Source organism: Oryctolagus cuniculus, chromosome 1 (assembly GCF_964237555.1).
Source record: "Oryctolagus cuniculus chromosome 1, mOryCun1.1, whole genome shotgun sequence".
Taxonomy (NCBI): domain Eukaryota; kingdom Metazoa; phylum Chordata; class Mammalia; order Lagomorpha; family Leporidae; genus Oryctolagus; species Oryctolagus cuniculus.
In genome coordinates this window covers 198,759,979-198,778,856 of record NC_091432.1, presented here as the reverse complement: position 1 = coordinate 198,778,856, position 18,878 = coordinate 198,759,979, and the positions used below count along the sequence as shown (strand labels likewise).

Genomic DNA, 18,878 nt, shown 5'->3' with positions numbered 1-18,878 from the left:
TTCATGTAAATCAAATTTGAAACCTTGGACAAATGTCAATGACTACTTTCTCTCTCTGTGTATATATATATAGATAGATAGATACATTTTTGCTCAGAAATAGTGATCTTGCTGTGTAATTGAGATAGAAATATTTATTTTATTTATTTTAATTAATTTGAGAGGTAGAGCTAAAGATCTTCCATCCACTGGTTCACTCCCCAGATGGCCACAATGGCTGGAGCTGTGTCAATCCAAAGCCAGGAGCCAGGAGCTTCTTCCACCTCTCCCATGTGAGTGCAGGATCTCAAGTACTTGGGCCATCTTCCACTGCTTTCCCAGGCCACAGCAGGGAGCTGGATTGGAAGAGGAGCAGCCGGGACATGAACTGGTGCCCATATGGGACGCCGGCACCACAAGTGGCAGCTTATCCACTACACCATAGCACTGGCCCCTCTTTTATTTATTTATTTTTAAAGATTTATTTATTTATTTGAAAGGCAGAGTTACAGAGAGACAGAAGAAGAGACCTTCCATCCCTTGGTTCACTCCCCAGATAGACACAATAGCTGGGTCAGGACAGACCGAAGCCGGGAGTCAGAAGCTTCTTACAGGTCACCCAAGTGGGTATAGGAGCTCAAACACTTGGGCCATCCTCAGCTGCCTTTCCCAGGTGCATTAGCAGGGAGCTGGATTGGAAGTGGAGCAGCCAGGACGCAAACCAGCAGGCAGCAGCTTTACCTGCTATGCCACAGTGCCAGCCCCAGAAATATTTCTTATTTATACATTGTATTGGGAGAACAAACAATATCTATTACAGCAACACTTTATGGAACTTATTTTTTAAGTAAGAATATTTAGTATTTTATATTCACGTAATCAAAGAATGTGCATGAGTATTTTTATGAAAGATAATTCCTTGTATGTGTGGGTTTTTTAACATTTCTGTACCACATATTAAACATATGCTTTTAAGATTATTGAATTTAGACAATTGTAAACACCATTTCCTAGCTGATATAACCCAATACTTGCCATTTTTACTATTCTGCTTTTTTAAAGCAATTTAAAACTAAGTTTAAAATTAAGTAAATTTATTTTTAAAAAAGACGAAAAGGAATTAAGTCAGTAAAATGCTAAGAAATTTGAGGCTGCTGACTATTTTTTCTTTTTAAAAAGATTTATTTATTTATTTGAAAGAGTTACAGAGAGACAGAGGCGGGGGGGAGGGGTCGTCTATCCACTGGTTCACTCCCCAAATGACTGCAACAGCCAGAGCTTGGCAGATCTGAAGACAGGAGCCTGAAGCTTCTTTGGGGCCCAAGGACGTGGGCCATATTCTGCTGCTTTCCCAGGCCATTAGCAGGGAGCGGGATTGGAAGTGGAGCAGCTGGGACTTGAACCAGTGGCCACATCAAATATCAGCACTGCAGGTGGCAACCTTAACTGCTGTACCACAGCCCCGGCCTCTGCTCACTATTTGTATTCCCACAATCCCCAATATTTATCTTGATGTATATATGGTTATTTCCACAGAGCTGGTATTACTTCATTTTCAATAAACAGGAGCCCAAAATTTTTGAATGTAGAAATGCTTGAACTATTTTTTAAAATATTTGTTTATTTGAAGTCAGAGTTACACAGAGAGAGGAGAGGCAGAGAGAGAGAGAGAGAGAGGTCTTCTACCGCTGGTTCACTCCCCACTTGGTCACAATGGCCAGAGCTGCGCCGATCTGAAGCCAGGAGACAGGTGCTTCTTCCAGTTCTCCCATGTGGGTGCAGGGGCCCAAGGATTTGGGCCACTTTCTACTGCTTTCCCAGGCCATAGCAGAGAGCTGGATCAGAAGCTGAGTGACCAGGACTCAAAATAGCTGCAGGCGGCGGCTTTACCGGCTATGCCACAGCACTGTCCCCTGAACTATTTTTTTTTATTTGACAGATAGAATCAGACGGTGAGAGAGAGAGAGACAGAGAGAAAGGTCTTCCTTCCGTTGGCTCACTCCCCAAATGGCCGCCACAGCCGGCGCTGCGCCGATATGAAGCCAGGAGCCAGGTGCTTCCTCCTTGTCTCCCATGCGGGTGCAGGGCCCAAGCACCTGGGCCATCCTCCACTGCCTTCCCGGGCCACAGCAGAGAGCTGGACTGGAAGAGGAGCAACTGGGACTAGAACCCGGTGCCCATATGGGATTCCGGTGCCGCAGGCGGAGGATTAACCAAGTGAGCCACAGTGCCGGCCCCTGAACTATGTTTTTAATCTCAAAAATTTAGTTATCAAAGTGCAAAAGGTATTTTGATATTCTATCTGTACAGTAAACCTCATAATGTATATATTTTGAAACGTGTCTAGATAGACATACAGAAAACTAATAATGCTGGTTAAGTTAGGGAAGGGGTCATGGGTTGGGGGACTGTAGGTCATTATAAGGAAGAGGCACTTTTACACTATATGCTTACATTGTCTACAAGAATATATTGAATATATATATATATATATTTGAATATATTTGAGCATGTCCTTACTCTTTTTTAAAAAAAGATTTATGGCCGGCGCCGCGGCTCACTAGGCTAATCCTCCGCCTAGCGGCGCCGGCACACCGGGTTCTAGTCCCGGTCGGGGTGCCGGATTCTGTCCCGGTTGCCCCTCTTCCAGGCCAGCCCTCTGCTGTGGCCAGGGAGTGCAGTGGAGGATGGCCCAGGTGCTTGGGCCCTGCACCCCATGGGAGACCAGGAAAAGCACCTGGCTCCTGGCTCCTGCCATCGGATCAGCGCGGTGCGCCGGCCACAGCGCACTGGCCGCGGCGGCCATTGGAGGGTGAACCAACGGCAAAAGGAAGACCTTTCTCTCTGTCTCTCTCTCTCTCACTGTCCACTCTGCCTGTCAAAAATAAAAAAATCAAATACTCACAAGATTACTGTGATTTTAAAATAATTAAATAGAAGGCTGGTGCTGTGGCCAACCAGCTCCCTGCTAATGCACCTGGGAAGGCAGCAGAGGATGGCCCAAGTCCTTGGACCCCTGCACCCACATCGGAGACCGGAAGAAGCTCCTGGCTTCAGCCTGACCCAGCTCAGGAGGCCACTGTGGCCATTTGGGGAGTTGAACCAGCTGATGGAAGACTCTCCTCTCTCTCTCTCTCTCTCTCTCTCTGAACTCTCTCAAATAAATAAAACAAATATTTTTAAAAATTAAATAAAAATCCAACAATACCCAGTTCCAAATAAAAATCATGCTGGTTTTTTATTTTTGGTTTTGTTTGCTTTTTAAAGAGGTTCTTCATCTGCAGAGGCATGGTCTGAGAGGCAGAGGAGCCTCGGGGAGGAAGCGGGAAGAAGCGTGCTCGCTCTGGACAGGTGCTGGGCCTGGTGCTCATACGTGCCTGCATCCCCTCTCAGAGTGCCTGGGCTCCACGCCGGGCTCTGGCCTCTGACTCCTGCTTCCTGATAGCGCTCACCCTGGGAGGCAGCGGTCCTGGCTCTAGTAGTTGGGTGCCTGAGACCTATGTGGGAGATCTGAATTGAGTTTGAGTTTCTGCAGGCATTTGGGGAGTGGGCCAGTAGATGGGAGAAATCTCTCTCTCTCTCTCTCTCTCCCTCTCTCTCTCTCCCTGTCTCTCTCTCTCTCTCTCTCTCTCTCTCTCTTTCTCTCTCTGCATCCAGTCTACAGTCTACTCCCCAGTTAGGCGCTTTCCGGATCTTGCGGTCGTGCAGGTCCCTGTGAGAGCTGAGCCCAGTCCTCCAACTCCACATCTGGAAAGCAAATCTGCCACTCACTGGCGCCCGACTCATTCATTTCTTTTTGCGTGGATTCATTACAAACAGCTTACGCACTCATGCAGTGGTTCACTCAGCAGTTCTTTATCCACCCGATGCACTTCCCCGGCCCAGCGCTCGTGGGAGGCTGACCAGTGAGGACGGATCCCTGGCTCCTGGCTCTAAGCCACTGCCTGCAGTTTTTGCACACCAATTAAGATTTCTGAGTAGACGCTTTGTAATTGGGTCTTTGGGACCTCATCCCCAAAGCACCCCAAAGTTCCTAAGATGGGCACTTTTCCTCTCCCTCTAAATTGCCTTGGGGGTTGTGCAGTCCCCTGCCGAGGGAGCTTTGCGAGGTGCTGCCTCCCCCAGAGGCTGTCGGCCAGGACAGAGCTGCAGGCTGCCCATGGTACAATACTGCTCCCTCTCTTCAGCCTTGAGCCCTCCAGAATCCTACTGCTGCCAAACCTGACGCGACTCAGGGCACGCCACGGCTGCTGGGCGCTTTGTACATCTGCCGAACCCAAAATGCTCCACCGCTTACTCTGAAGCTTTTCGCTGGATTCTACGAGAGGCCTGGCATGTTTCCACGGTCGGGAAAGCTGCAACCCTGCGTGCTGCCCACCGGGTCCCCTGCTCCCAGGAGGCCCGGCTGCTTCCTTGACCTGTGTGCCCTGCGCTCCAGCCAGAGGTCGTGTCCACGGGAACATGTGCCAGGCGGCCAGAGACATGGATCCCGAAGAGCCTGAAGGTCAGTGTGAAATGGGAGTAGAGACATGGGAAGGAGTCGGTCACCGAGCAGTCACGGGGCCCATGGCTTCCGCTCGTAACTCACAAGGCGCCACTGAGCAAGTACTGTTTCCTCTCTGAGCCTTAGGTTGCCCGTGCCTAAGACGGAGGTGGTCTAGCTGCTCTGGGGTCTCTCCCAGCTCTGCCAGGGTCTTCTAGGCTGCCGAGAGCTCACGGGGCGGGGGGGGGGGGGGGGGGCAGCCAGCTGCTCCTGAGCCCCAGAAAGTTCCGGGGGAAATCGGCTGTGGCCAGGCTGGGAGCCTCAACGTGGGCTTCAGCAGCCGGGAGAGGAGGGAAAGGAGGTGAAAGCCCCGTGAGCTGGCAGGGGTAGGCGACAGGCAGGGAGTGAAAGGCTGAGCAGCATCCCCGGGGGTCCGTGGCCAGCGCCAGCTACCTTGAAGCACTAAGGAAAAGTTGGCTTTTGCTGCTTGGCTGGCGAGAGGGCTGTGGGGAGGACAGGGGAGAGAGACGTCTGCGCAGTGCGTCAGAACCACCGACATACATGGTCTGCCCAAAGCAACCATGGCTGTGAGCGTGGCGTAGGTGTCGGGCTGCTGGGAAGACTTGCCTCACCAGAGACCCACGGTGGGACCTGTTCCCCTCCTGATGATGGGAGGGCCCATGAATCGGCCTCTCCAGGCACTTTCCAGGCCAACGCCCTGCAAGTTCAAGTCCGCGTAGCCCTGGCTGTGGCCCGGACAAAATAGGGACAAAGGGGCCCATGGAATTTTCCCTAGAAAATCCACAGGAAGGCGGAGTCTGCAGATTCAATCCGCACTGATGAGCAGATGAAGCAGCCTCTGGCGGGAGTGGGGGCGGGATCAGGTGAACACATCTAGTGGCAGGCAAGCAGGCATGAGCACGTGGCTTTGTGCGTGGAGACCAGAGCTGGCCTGGAGAGGCAGACTTCTGCAGGACGCAAGATAAAGAAGGGCAGTCCAGACAGTGGGAACAGCGTAGACGGTGGCTCAGGGGCTTATTCAAGCCAGGAGAACCCTCAGAGACCGCCTAGCCTAGTGGTTCTCCAAGTGGGTACCCAGTAAGAAGCTCTGGGAACAAGGCCCAACCCAGTGTGTGTGTGTGTGTGTGTGTGTGTGTGTGTTAAAGATGTATTTGTTTGAAAGGCAGAGTTACAGAGAGAAGGAGACACAAAGAAAGGGATCTTCCATTCCTTGGTTCACCCCCCACACAGCTGCAACCATTGGGGCTGGAGCAGGCCAAAGCCAGTTGCCAGGAGCTCTAGCGTGGTCTCCCATGTGGGTGGCAGGGACCCAAGCCCAAGCACTTGGGCCAACTTCTGCTGCTCTCCCAGGCGCATTAGCAGGGAGCTGGATCAGAAGTGGAGCAATCGGGACTCCAGCTGGCGCTCTGACTCAGGACGCCAGCCTCGTAGGCAGTGGCTTAACCCCCGGCCCTACCATCTGTGTTTGAGGCAACTTTCCAGGTGATTCTGGTGCATGTGAAAATTTGAGAACCTCCTAGCCAGCCCTCTGTTTCCCAAGCTATGTTCCTAGCACGCTTGCCTGCTTCTGAGGCTCATGGGTGTTCTGTGGAGGAGGAACCTGTGCCCAGATGGGGAGCACAGGCTGCACACTGTTTGGGGGAGTCACAAATCATGTCGGCATAATAAAGGCTCCAAGAAGTCCTGCAAGGAGGAGCGTTCTCAACCATCCACTATCGCCTCCAGGCTGCCGGCTAACGTGCCCATCGCTGCTCTCTTAGGTAAGGCTGCGGATCTAAATCAACGCTCACTGCCCGGGTGGAGAAACTGAGGCCTATGAGGGTGAGGGCACTGCCCAAAGTCACAGAGAGAGTGCGCCCGAACCAGAAGAGACCCCAGCAGCCCACCTGTCTCCAGAAACATCCCTGTGAGCTTCGCCCCCAGGCCTGCACCCCCTCTCCCTCCACCCCAGAACCCACAGCATGGAGCCGGCCAACAGGACAGAGGTCTCCGAGTTCTATCTGAAAGGATTTTCTGGCTACCCAGCCCTGGAGCAGCTGCTCTTCGCTCTGTGCTCAGCCATGTACCTGGTGACCCTGCTGGGGAACGCAGCCCTGGTGGTGCTGAGCCTGCTGGACGCCCGCCTGCACACGCCCATGTACTTCTTCCTGGGCCACCTCTCCCTCCTGGACATCTGCTACACGTCCACCTTCGTGCCCCTGATGCTGGTCCACCTCCTGTCCCCCCGCAAGACCATCTCCTTCACTGGCTGTGCCATCCAGATGTGCCTGAGCCTGTCTACGGGCTCCACCGAGTGCCTGCTGCTGGCCATCATGGCCTACGACCGCTACCTGGCCATCTGCCGGCCCCTCCGCTACCCTGCGCTCATGAGCCGCAGGCTCTGCTCGCTGCTGGCCGGAGCCGCCTGGGCCCTCTGTTTGCTCAAGTCGGCGTCCGAGACCGTCCTAGCTATGAGGCTGCCCTTCTGTGGCCACCGCGTGGTCAGCCACTTCACCTGCGAGATCCTGGCGGTGCTGAAGCTGGCCTGCGGGGACACGTCGGCCAGCGAGGCCTTCCTGCTGGTGGGTGCCGTCCTGCTGCTGCCGGTGCCCCTGGCTCTCATCTGCCTGTCCTACACGCTGATCCTGGCCACCATCCTGAGGGCGCCCTCGGCCGCCGGCCGCCGCAAAGCCTTCTCCACCTGCTCGGCGCACCTGGCCGTGGTGCTGCTTTTCTACGGCACCGTCATCTTCATGTACATGAAGCCCCAGAGCAAGGAGGCCCGCATCTCCGACGAGGTCTTCACGGTGCTCTACGCCGTGGTCACGCCCATGCTCAACCCCATCATCTACAGCCTGAGGAACAAGGAGGTGAGGGAGGCCGCCCGGAAGGTATGGGGCCAGAGACGGGCCTGCCGGTGAGCCTCACAGGCAGGTCGGCTTTCCCCGCCCCAGGAAGGCAGCACCAAGGCCTCCGGCCCTCGCCTCCCACCGCGGTCGCCTGGCCATGCTCAGACTTCAATACGGTCCTTCCAATCTGCCCTCCGCGGGGCATTCAGGGGGTCCTTTCAAAGGCACCTGTGGTCGCATCCCTCTTCCACCTGAAACCCACAGACGACACCCACTGCTCTCTGCTGCTCCCGGCCTCGCTCCCCAGCCTTCCAGACCAGGGTTTCCCTTTGCACGGCCACACCCAGGACACTGGGGCTTCCCCCTGCCCTGTGCTGCCCAGCCCCGATCTCTCTCTGAAGTCTCTCCACGAGACAGCACCTCCGCACACACAATTCCATGAGTGAGGGACCACTCAATTCAAATGCCTCTCCCACCAGGAAGCCCTCCCTACTTTGCTCCTCTCTCCATGTCCTGCTGTGTCCTTGGTTGCAGTGTTACCCTAAAAGCAGGAAGTGTCAGATCCCACTCCCACCCAAGGCCCAGCTGTGCTTAACCCCACACCCTGCACAAGTCTCTTATACACGCACGAGCAAAGGAGCATGTTGGTGTAGGGGTTGTGACGCCAGAGCCTGGCCTCTTTCCCAAATCCGAGCAGAGCTTTGATAGGGTCCACAGATGGTGGGCAAGGCCTGTTCCCCAGGAGGTGACCGGGAGGCGGAGGAGAGGCCCAGCGTCCTGCACGCCAGAGCTGTCTGGCCCTGCAACACCAACCACCAGCATAGCCCAGCAGTTTCCCTGCCTCCTGCCCCGTGGTCAGCCTTCGCCTGGCTCGGGGGGGGGGGGGGGGGGGGGCTCATGCCGCCCCTCCCCACTCCCAGTGCTGGGCCCCTGCGCCAGCTCCCCTTCCTGGCACTCAGCTTCTCACCAGCTCCCCTTCCTGAGCGTGCGGTGGGAATCAAGCCCAAATCAACACCATTTCCAGTCCTCGCCCTGCTCTGGCCTCAGTGGCACCCTCTGCACAAGGGGAGAGCCCAGGGGGCTGCAGGAAACCCCAGGGGAGTCCCCTCAGTTCCCCTCCCAGGCCTTCTTCCTGCTTGCTCTGTGGAGACGAGAGGGGGGAAGAGAGAGGAGGGGGGAGAGGGGAGGGGGGAGCTGCCCCGCAGTGTGAGGCACCACACTGGGTGCAGCAGGTCCTGCGGGCCACGGCCAGCTGGCGGCCAGCACAGGAGCCGGCACGTCCTTCTGTGTGCCTGGGGGGTGGGTACAGTCTGACTCGCTCTCAGCTTGGCCACTGATCCCACCGTGTTCTTCAGCTGCACACTCTGCTTTTTGCTGCCATGCCCGTTGTTAGGCAAGGTGAAGTGAAGTAAGGTGTCATCGCCCCTAGCAGGGGTCAGAATCAGCTCATAGGAACTTTCTGGAAATGATGGGAATATGCATCAGGAGCCTGAATTAAAGACTTTCAGGGCCGGCTCTGTGGCTCGAAGGGTAAAGCTGCCACCTGCTGTGTGGGCATCCCATATGGGCACCGGTTTGTGTCCTGGCTGCTCCACTTCCAATCCAGCTCCCTGCTAATGCACCTGGGAAGCAGCAGAAGATGGCCCAATTCTTGGGCCCCTGCACTCTATGGAAGACCCAGATGGAGTTCCAGGCTTCTGGCTTTGGGCTGGTCCAGTCTTGGCTGTTTCAGCCACCTGGGGAGTAAACCAGCAGATGAAAAATCTCTGTGTGTGTGTCTCCCTCTCTCTCTCTCTCTCTGTAACTCTACCTTTCAAATAAATAAAACTAAGAAAATAATTAGGGTGCAGTCAAAGCTTTATAATAACTATAGAACTGGTAATCGGGGTGCACATTTGACACAGCAGTTAAGATGCCATTGGGGTACCCGCAGCCCATATCAGAGCACCTGGATTTGAGTCCTGACTCTGCTCCCCACCCTCAGCTTCCTGATAATGCACACTCTGGGAGGCAGCAGGTGATGTCAGGACTGGGGCGCCTGCCACCTGCGTGGGAGACCCAGATGAAGCTCCCGGCTCCTGGCTCCACCCTGGCCCAGCCCTGGCTGTTGCAGACATTTAGAGGTGAACCAGTCGATCTCTCTCCTCTCCTCTTCTCTCCTCTCTCTCTGTTTCTCTCCCTCTCTCTCTCTCTCTCTCTCCTCTCTCTCCGTCCCATCTACCTTTCAAATAAAATAAATTTTTTTTATTTTAATCTATTCATCACAACTTTGTTCATTGTAACAAAAAGCTGAAATAATCTTCATGACCAACCACAGAAGAATGTTTAAATCCCGGCGGAGTGCAAGGAGGGAAAGTGATGCAGCTCTATTTTTTGAAGAAAATTTGATGATGAGAAATGTCCACAATGTAACTAATAGAAAAAAGTGGGGTCTCATTTTATTTTGACCTTTCTTACAGGTATATGAGCAAGTGTGTAGGCAAGAACGTCTGGAAAACTGACAAGCCAGCTGCTTCCTCTGGGCGACAGGATTACAGATAAATATGTCCTTACTGATCCTTTTCAGTACTGGTCAGCATTTCTAAAATGCACATGACCTTGCATTTCAAAAATCATGCGATTTATTTATTTATTTATTTTTCTTTTTTTTTTTTTTTTTTTTTTGACAGGCAGAGTGGACAGTGAGAGAGAGAGACAGAGAGAAAGGTCTTCCTTTGCCGTTGGTTCACCCTCCAATGGCCGCCGCTGCAGCCGGCGCACCGCGCTGATCCGATGGCAGGAGCCAGGATCCAGGTGCTTTTCCTGGTCTCCCATGGGGTGCAGGGCCCAAGCACCTGGGCCATCCTCCACTGCACTCCCTGGCCATAGCAGAGAGCTGGCCTGGAAGAGGGGCAACCGGGGCGATTTATTTTTAAAATATGGACGATCACCTCTCCAGGGTGGAGGGATGAGGAGGTCAGGACTGAGAGCAGGGAGTGAGGACCCAGACCCTCAGTGAGGCCTGAGCCAGGTGGCAGTGAAGGGGATGGTGGAGCTGAGAAAGATTTGGGAGATAAATAGAGATGGAGAGAGAGGTGGCGTTGCATTCCAAATTTTTTGTAGAAAAAATAATTTGCTGCTTAATCCCATTTCCCCACAAACTTTTTTAAAAGATGTATTTATTTGAAAGGCAGAGTTATAGGCAGAGAGAGATAGAGAAAGATCTTTCGTCTACCGGTTCACTCCCCAAATGGCTGCAATGGCCAGGGCTGGACCAGGCCAAAGCCAGGAGCCAGGAGCTTCTTCTGGATCTCCCATGTGGGTGCAGGGGCCCAAGCACTTGGATCATCTTCCACTGCTTTCCTAGGCACATTAGCAGGGAGCTGGATCAGAAGTGGAGGAGCCGGGGGTCCAACTGGCATCCATATAGAGGCGTCGGCTTTACCCTCTACACCAAAATGCCGGCCCCCTCCCACGAACTTTTGAAAGTACCTCCGTGTGTGTGTGTGTGTGTGTGTGTGTGTGTGTGTTGTGTAATAACATTTGGGAGACAGAGTTAGCAATCTGTGACTATGACCACAACTGTAACACATGTAATCTATATGTGGAGTTGTAGAAATAGGGGGTGGGGGAGGGAAAGCTGGGTTGCTGTGCAGGACTCTGGCTTGTTTGAGCAGGGGCTGAAGTGGGGGGAGGTGCCACCCACTGAGACACAGGGGTGGGGAGCAGGAGAGGGGCTGGGGCCGGAGCAGGGGACAGCGGATTCGTGCAGAGATGTTGAGCTCGGGCATTCCCTGGGTGGCAGAGGGCACCGCTCCGTGAGCAGCTAGACGCTAAGTGGCAACAACCTTCCCATCTTGACCTTGACCTGGGTTCTTGATCACCGCTCCAGAAGACAAACCAGAGGATAACGTGAAAATGTGCAACTTCTGCGGCTTCACTTGTTTCTTTAGCCTCTAATCAGCGTCAAGGTGCTATCCTGTGTTGTATAAGGACACGGAGGGAGGGGAACAACACTTGATCTTAGCCAAAAGGCCGAGAAGCAATGGGGAGAGGAACGAAAAAAAGGAAACGAAAAGCTCCTGTGCCTGGGTACGACCCTGAGTCAGGTTGGGCCCTGGCAGCTACCCAGGGTCTCACTTGACAAAGCAATTTACTTCCTTCCAACTCCTGTCAGCCCAGGGCCGCCCAGCAGTCCTGGAAGGAGACAACCCATTGCCCAGTGCAGACCCCCAGGCCGAGAGAGGGGACATCACGGGCCCCTGGCCAGTGGCAATGAGGCTTGGGATTCAGCATCTCTGCGCAGGGGCTCCCCTGTGTCCCCTCACCCCAGCAGAGCTTCCTGGCACAGAGCAAGGAGCCCAGAGTCTCAGAAGCCCAGGTCCCATGGCTGCGAACCTGTACCATTGTGCCTTTGCAGAGTTTGAACTTTAAATTGGGCAGGGACCGGGATGTCCCTCGGGGCGGGAGCAAGTGGGCTATCTACATGGCAGGGGACCAGGCAGCTGCTCCTCAGGGCCGCTTGGCCCTGGTCCATCCCAGCACAGTGCACCTGCTGGCAATGAGCTCAGTCCCTCCCCCTCTGCTCCCCCAAGCCTCGGGTCAGCCCACCCGGCTGCAGCTCCCTGAGTGCATGGGGGCTGTGTGCATGCATGCATCCGGTGCATAGATTATTCTCAGGCAACTGTTACTTTGGCTTGGGGAAGAAGACACAAGGCCCATAATAGTGTCATCTCCCACCCACCCCCAGACATTTGCCCTGCGCCACACTCAGCACTAAGGAGGAATTTCCCATGCTTCACCACCAGGAAGCGACTGTTCCATTGCAGGTAAGGAGGCCGAGTCTGGGGAAACTGACAGCAAGTGGTCAGGCTGGCGCTCAGGCACTGGGTGGTCAGACTGCAAGGCAGGAATCCCAGACCCAGGCATACCCAGAGCTTTCTTCTTATGTCTCCTTTTTTTTTTTTTTTTTTTAAGGATTTATTTTCATTTGGAGGAAGGTGGGAGAGATCTTTAAGACCGTAACAGCCAGGGCTGAGCCAGGCTGCAGCCAGGAGCCCAGAGCTCCAGCCAGGTCTCCCACATGAGTGGCAGGGGTCCAAGCACTTGGGCCCCTGAGCAGGGAGCTCAATAAGCTAAGACGCGAACTGGCACTCAGACACAGGGTACACAGGGTGCCGGCGTGGCAGGTGGCAGCTCAGCTCGCCGGGCCATAGCAGCAGGTCCCCTCCTCCCTTCCTTTTAAAATGGTTTGTGTTGCCAAAGGTAAGCATCAAATGGTTGAAACTGGAGTTACCAGGCAATGAGATTGACGGGACGTTCACCTTGCAGAGTAGCTGAGTCTGTGAGACCCCTGGGCTGCAGGTTGCCGGACAGAGGAGATGTTTTGCAGGTTACAGAGCCCCAGAAGTCACCTGAGTGAGAGGTTCCTGGTCTCAGGAGGAGAAGCTTGACCAGGCTCCCCCGGCAAAAGCTGCACGTCAAACCCTGTGACACTCTTCCAGCCATCAGCCTGCAAAACGGGGGCTGGGGCACCACACAGCCTCTTTCAGGGACACTCCCTGGCTAAGCACTCTGTGTATCTGGCTTTTCTGGGCACACAGGTGTGATGGGAGCAGGCAGACACTGGGGTGGCTGAGTGCGCTGTGAAACGCCCTCCCCACCGCAGGCCGAGGGCTGCCCAGCTCTCTTCCCTGGACATGCATCAGGGTTACCTAGGCCAGGGGGAGGGGGCCTGGCAGAAGTGACACACGTCGCCTCCAGGCTGGAGCAGGTAACAGCTGGCGAGAGATGGTGCTCTCGCGTGTCCTCCCCACGCCGTAGTAACTGGACGTCACTGATGGCGGTGCCACCGTCAGCCAGGGTCTCAGAGGACGGTCCCCTGGGAGCTCACCGAGGCATGTGGCATGAGAAAGAAGGAAAACACTGTCACGCTAAGCCACTAAAATGACAAGGGTGTGTGTCTTCCGGACAGATCACCAAGGGCATGGCAGCTGCCCCGACGTCCCGACCCATGCTAACCTGGCCGCTGGGTGCTTCCCAGACCCAGACACTTTCGGGCTGTAAGCCGCTTGTCTTGCGGGCCGGCCCCTTTTTCCACGAATGGGTCACGATGTGACTTTTAAGTTGTGGGGAATCCCGCCAGGTTCCCAGTGTGACTTCAGAAAGAGCAGCTGCTACAGCGGGCAGGAGACTGGCACCCCCTAAGCCCCTGCCCCAGCGGTCACAGCGGCTGCACCATTCCACGGGGCCGCGGCAGTTGGTGGGGGGACCTAGGATCAGGCGTTGGGGCAGAACAGCCCTGGATCTCAGTGAACGGTCAGTTCCGACGGCAGTCACTGACACCTCCTGGGATCAGGGATGAACCGGACACAGCCCTTCCCCTTCAGCAGCTCCCGGCCCAGGGAGACAGACAGCAACGTAGCCTTGAAGCAAGGCAGGACGCAATGCACGTGAGCCGGTAGCTGTGTTGCATCCTGTGCTGGGGTGCTCAGTTTCTGAGGAGGCCCCGAAGAGAAGGGGTGCGGAGCTGGGCCTTGAAGGGTGAGCAGAAGAGAAAGGCCAGTCCAGCCCCAGGGAACTGCACGGAAGCCGGAACGTGCGGGCTTTGCTCACACGGGGGAGCGGTGGGGGGCGGCCGCAGCCGGTGTCGGAGTGAGCCACAAGTGTCCCCGCTATCCCATGTGGTCCTCCTGTTAAGATAAAGGTGAGGGAGAGCTCAGAACCCCCTCCCCCATCGTGTCTGGGGTGGGACTCTGTGAGGAGCACAGGTCTCTTTGTGCCACCGCGGCCGGCAGAGACAAAGCCTGCGAGTCCTGTTCTTTGGTTGCAGGGTTTGCTTTGTCTTTGCATGGGAGGCTTGGAGAAGCCCAGGGGTCTTTAGAAGCTCGAGAGGGGGAGGGATGTGTCCCAGGTCACAGCAGAACTGAGTGAATGAGGGCAGAAGCCATGTCTGTCCCTGCCGTGCGCCCAGCACCCAGCACGGACCCTGACGCGGGATCCAAGCCCCACAGCCATCTGCAGCACCATGGGCGGTTCTTGCTCTCTTCTTGTTCATTCGCCAAACCTCAGCAAGAGAAACCCTACCTCTAAATCCCCCCAGGTGAGATGTGAGGTCACCTACCGACCCAGATGGACCATCTCCGCTGGCTGCAGACACTGTTGCTTAACAAGCACCTGGATTCAGGGCACAGGCTCCGGGGTCAGGGAGGAGGTGTCCCTTGTCCGGGAGTGGTGGGTTCAGACCCTGCAGGTGCCTGCAGCTGAAGGTGCTGTCTTCCCCTGGCCTGGCCTGTGGCTGCACCTCCATGGATGGCCCATGAGCACCTTCGTGTGTGCCTCTCCTCTGGGCTACACGGCACCCCAACATTCAAGGAGGAAACCAAGTTCAGAGGGGTCAAGCGACTTGGTCAATGTCACGTAGCTAGTCTCTACTGAGGGTAGGAGGCAAACCTGGGTCTTTGGGGTACGCATTCAACGGCTGTTGAGAGCCTGCCATGGGCAGCATTTGCTGTAGGTGGGGCGGGGAGGAAAGAGAGAGACTCCTGCTCTCAAGGCACAGTAGAGAAGACAGGGGAACCGCATACCGCACAGGAACCTGGTGCGCGCCCAAGGGCTGTGGAGCACAAGAAGGGAAAGGCAGCTCTGCAGAACGGGGAGGGGGAAGAGGTGACATGGAGCCGGGCTCTGAAGAAGAGGCAGGGAGGCGAGCCGGCAGGCCCCGACAGACAAGCAGGTGCAGTGGGGTGGGGGCACCAAGCATCCAGCCAGGGAGGACAGCCAGGGCTCCGTGGCTGTCACAGGACTTTCACAGTCAATCCTGGGGTGAATGCGGTGGGGATTACCTTTGCTGAACAGTGAGAGTTCACACTCAGCTCTTCCTTCTCTTTCAGACCAGGGCTACCTGGGGAAAAGGCAGCTTTCCTGTCCTACCCACACTGCTGTGCTCTGGGGACACTTGGCTCTCGGCCGTGGATTTCTGACCTGGGCATTTCCCACAGACGCTCAGCGGAGTGCTTCCGGCTTCCAGGAGAAAACTCCAGCCTCTTCCCATGCCTCCCTTTATAAAGCACCTCCACTGTGTGGCCCCGTGGGCAAATAGTTATCCTAGACAACAGTAGGGAGGCCACGAAGTGAGTCTCTTGCTTTCAGGACCTGGCCACGTTCCTCTTTGGGCACAGGGACGTTCTCATGCGTCTTTTTTGCAAATCAGTGGTTTGTGATTCTTTGAGAAGGGAGGAACAGAGCTTTTATGGAGACACTGGCAGGAGGTGAAGCTTGGTGCATCCGAGAGCACCCCTACAGTTGATGGGGTGAAGGTGAAGGGGTTCACGAACCCACCTCTAGCGGGCTCCAGAAGAAGTCTAGCGCCACCACAGGGGAGGGAAGACAGCGTCTTCCCAGTCACCGGAACGCTGAGCCCTGCCTACAGGAAGAGCTCCCCAAGGCAGGTCCCGATAGGAAGCAGGGTCTGTGGATTTGCACTGACAACTCTGGTGTCGACAACACAGAGTGGAAGAAGTGTTCACGAGACGCCTATAGAACGAGAAGTCTTCATACGGAAAACATGGGAAATTGCCAACAAGAGAAGGGACGAGCAGATACCAGACTTACATGTCCTACGCAGCTGATGTGTTCAAATCTTCCTGGTCCAAGGAACGCTGGATGAGCGTCACCCATCACACACCCACCTCCCAAAGCTCACCCCACCTCACCGAGGGAAGGGGGTGGCACCTTTAAACCCTGGGACCTTTCCATCTACTAATTTTTCTTACCACCATGGCCCCAGCACCTGAGACGACACAGGAGACACTCCAAAGTATTCAGGGAATGAACCTGAAAAACCATGGCCATAAATTCAGTCATAACCTAGAAAAGGGGTTTTCTTCTAACAGTCGGGATCTCTGTAGATTCCAAAGGAGTGTGCCCACCATGAATCCCATCCTACTGCATCCTCGGTGCCCTGCCTGGAGGGAGCAGCCAGGGGCCTAGGGCATCCCGCATCCTCCCGGAAGGTGGGCCAGGAGAACTGGAGAGCTGGGGGGGCCCAGATCTGAACTCTCCCGTGATACAGAGGGTGAAACCAAATTCCAGAGAGGGAGGCTGACCCGCAGCGGGTCACACGCCCAGGTGACTTGGCTCCCAGGCTAACCAGAGCATTGTTTCGAAACGCCCTATGGCCCAGATGGCAAAGCTGTGAGATGGATGGGGCCAACCACACCGTCAGGACGGGCTATGTCCTGCTGGGGCTCCAGAAGCACCCCTGGCTCGAGACGGTCCTGTTTGTGCTCTGCCTGGGCGTCTACGTGGTGACTGTGCTGGGGAACTCCCTCCTCATAGGACTGAACGTGCGGGACCCCCGCCTGCACAGCCCCATGTACTTCTTTCTCAGCAACCTCTCCCTCATAGATCTCTGTGGCACCACCGCCTTCATGCCGCTCATGTTAGTCAACTTCCTGGGAAGCCACAGGACCATCTCCCGCCCCGGCTGCGCCCTGCAGATGTACGTGACCCTGGCGTTGGGCTCCACAGAGTGCCTGCTCCTGGCCGTGATGGCGTACGACCGTTACGTGGCCATCTGCCAGCCGCTCAGGTACTCGGAGCTCATGAGTGGGCAGGTGTGCGTGCAGCTGGCCGTGCTGAGCTGGGGGACGGGCTTTGTCAACTCCCTGCTGCACTCTGTCCTGGTGTGGCGCCTCCCCTTCTGTGGCCACAGCATCATCAACCACTTCTTCTGCGAGATCCTGGCCGTGCTGAAACTGTCCTGTGGGGACATCTCGCTCAATGCACTGGTGCTCATGGTGGCCACCACAGTCCTGATGCTGACCCCGCTCCTGCTCATCTGCCTCTCCTATGTTTGCATCCTGGTGGCCATCCTTAGGGTCCCCTCTGCCGCAGGCTGGCGCAAAGCCTTCTCCACCTGCTCTGCCCACCTCACAGTGGTGGTGGTTTTCTATGGGACCATCCTCTTCATGTACTTCAAGCCCAAGGCCAAGGACCCCGACGTGGATAAGATTGTCACGCTCTTCTACGGGGTGGTGACACCCTCGCTGAACCCCATCATCTATAGCCTGAGGAACGCAGAGGTGAAAGCTGCGGTCACAGCTCTGTCGGGGGGAGGTCCCCTCTCCAGGCAAATGCCCCACGTTCACTGCTGCTCTCTGCACCTGTCAGGCCGCAGAGGCTAGGCTGTGGTCAGGACCTCAAATTTCTGGTGGTTGACAACCATGGAAGTCTGTCTGTCACTCTTGCCGCAGCAGGTCCATCGGAGCCCGGTGAGGGGTTCTGCTCTGCATCGTCTTCACCCCCTGGGGCTTGGGGTGACAGAGCCGCTCCCCTCTGGAATGGCGCTGACCACCACGACAAAAGGAAGAGCGCGGTAAAGCCTCTGCTCACAGGTGACAGCTGTCACGTCATTGGCCAACCGACATGACACAGCCATGGACAGGGACAGCTAGCGTGGGTCTGCCAGGGAGGAGAGGACCAAGCGTGTGGGACGGCCTAATGACCACATCGTCCTAGAGAGCCAGCCTGATTCGGCTTCCTATTCCCTGACATCCATCCTTCGTGGGATGCTGCCAGTCAGTCGTCCTGAGAAAGCTCTGGTTAGCACCCGTGGTGTGCTTCCAGTACTTTCTGGCCTATATGGATCTGGGCTGCCCACCAGAGAAATCTGGGGGCTGATGCAACACCAGCATCCCATAGGGACAGCAGTTCGAGTCCTGGCTGCTCCACTTTCAATACAGCTCCCTGCTAATGTGCCTGGGAAGGCAGCAGAGGATGGCCCTCTGCTTGGACCCCTGCACCCATGTGGGAGAACCCGGATGAAGCTTCTGGCTCTTGGCTTTGGCCTGGCCCAGCCCCAGCCAATTGCAGCCATTTGGGGAGTGAACCAGTGGATGGAAGACTCTCTCTCTCTCTCTCTCTCTCTCTCTCTAACTCTGCCTTTCAAATAAATACAAATAAATCTTAAGAGAGCAACCTGTGTGAGATTTGAAAGGCGAGAGTAGCAGCACGAGACGCTGGGGAACACTCCCAGGCGAGGGCTGACTCACCTGCCCGCCTTGTTAGCTGTGGTCCAAACTGTTCCAACCACATCTCCTCCAGACCCAAGGGAAGCTCCGTGGCCAAAGGTGCCAGCCTCCTGCAGGCACCATGGCATCGAGCTTGAAGGCAGTGAGAGCCAGTGCCCTTACTCTCCCTCCCTTCACGCAGCTCTCCCTCCAGACGCCAGCCCAGCTGGCCAAGAGCAGCTTCGGGCCCAGCCCCCAGTGCACACGTCCCAGCTTGGCGGGAGTTTCTCCAACTGCTCCCATGACCGCGTGGTCCAATCTCCGTCATAAATCCCTTGTATCTCTCATAACGGTTCTCCTACTTTGGTCAAACACTGACTGATTCATGGTTCCCCCTATCACCACCTTAAGTCTAAATTCTTCAGCTAACCCTGGAGGCTCTCTGAACTCTGAGCCTACCTGTCTCTACAGCCTGATCTTCCCCCACGCCTTCACTGAGCTGCCCCCACCCACACCATCGGCACCACCACACCACCACGTCTTTTCCCACATGGTTCCCTGATACCACCTGGACTA

The 18,878-nt window shown here is 55.7% G+C and overlaps 2 protein-coding genes across 2 annotated transcripts; both read left to right on the top strand.

Moving 5' to 3' along the window:
* Window positions 1-3,847: 3,847 nt before the first annotated feature.
* LOC100342253 (olfactory receptor 13C2-like) lies at window positions 3,848-18,270 on the top strand. Its single transcript, XM_017338410.3, has 2 exons — window positions 3,848-4,483; window positions 15,183-18,270. Exon 2 carries the CDS (start codon window positions 16,491-16,493, stop codon window positions 17,475-17,477), a length of 987 nt encoding a protein of 328 aa, XP_017193899.1. The 5' UTR covers window positions 3,848-4,483; window positions 15,183-16,490; the 3' UTR covers window positions 17,478-18,270.
* On the top strand, window positions 6,445-8,119 carry LOC100354329 (olfactory receptor 13J1). The gene has a single exon (XM_002707994.4). It carries the CDS (start codon window positions 6,445-6,447, stop codon window positions 7,381-7,383), a length of 939 nt encoding a protein of 312 aa, XP_002708040.2. The 3' UTR covers window positions 7,384-8,119.
* Window positions 18,271-18,878: the final 608 nt, after the last annotated feature.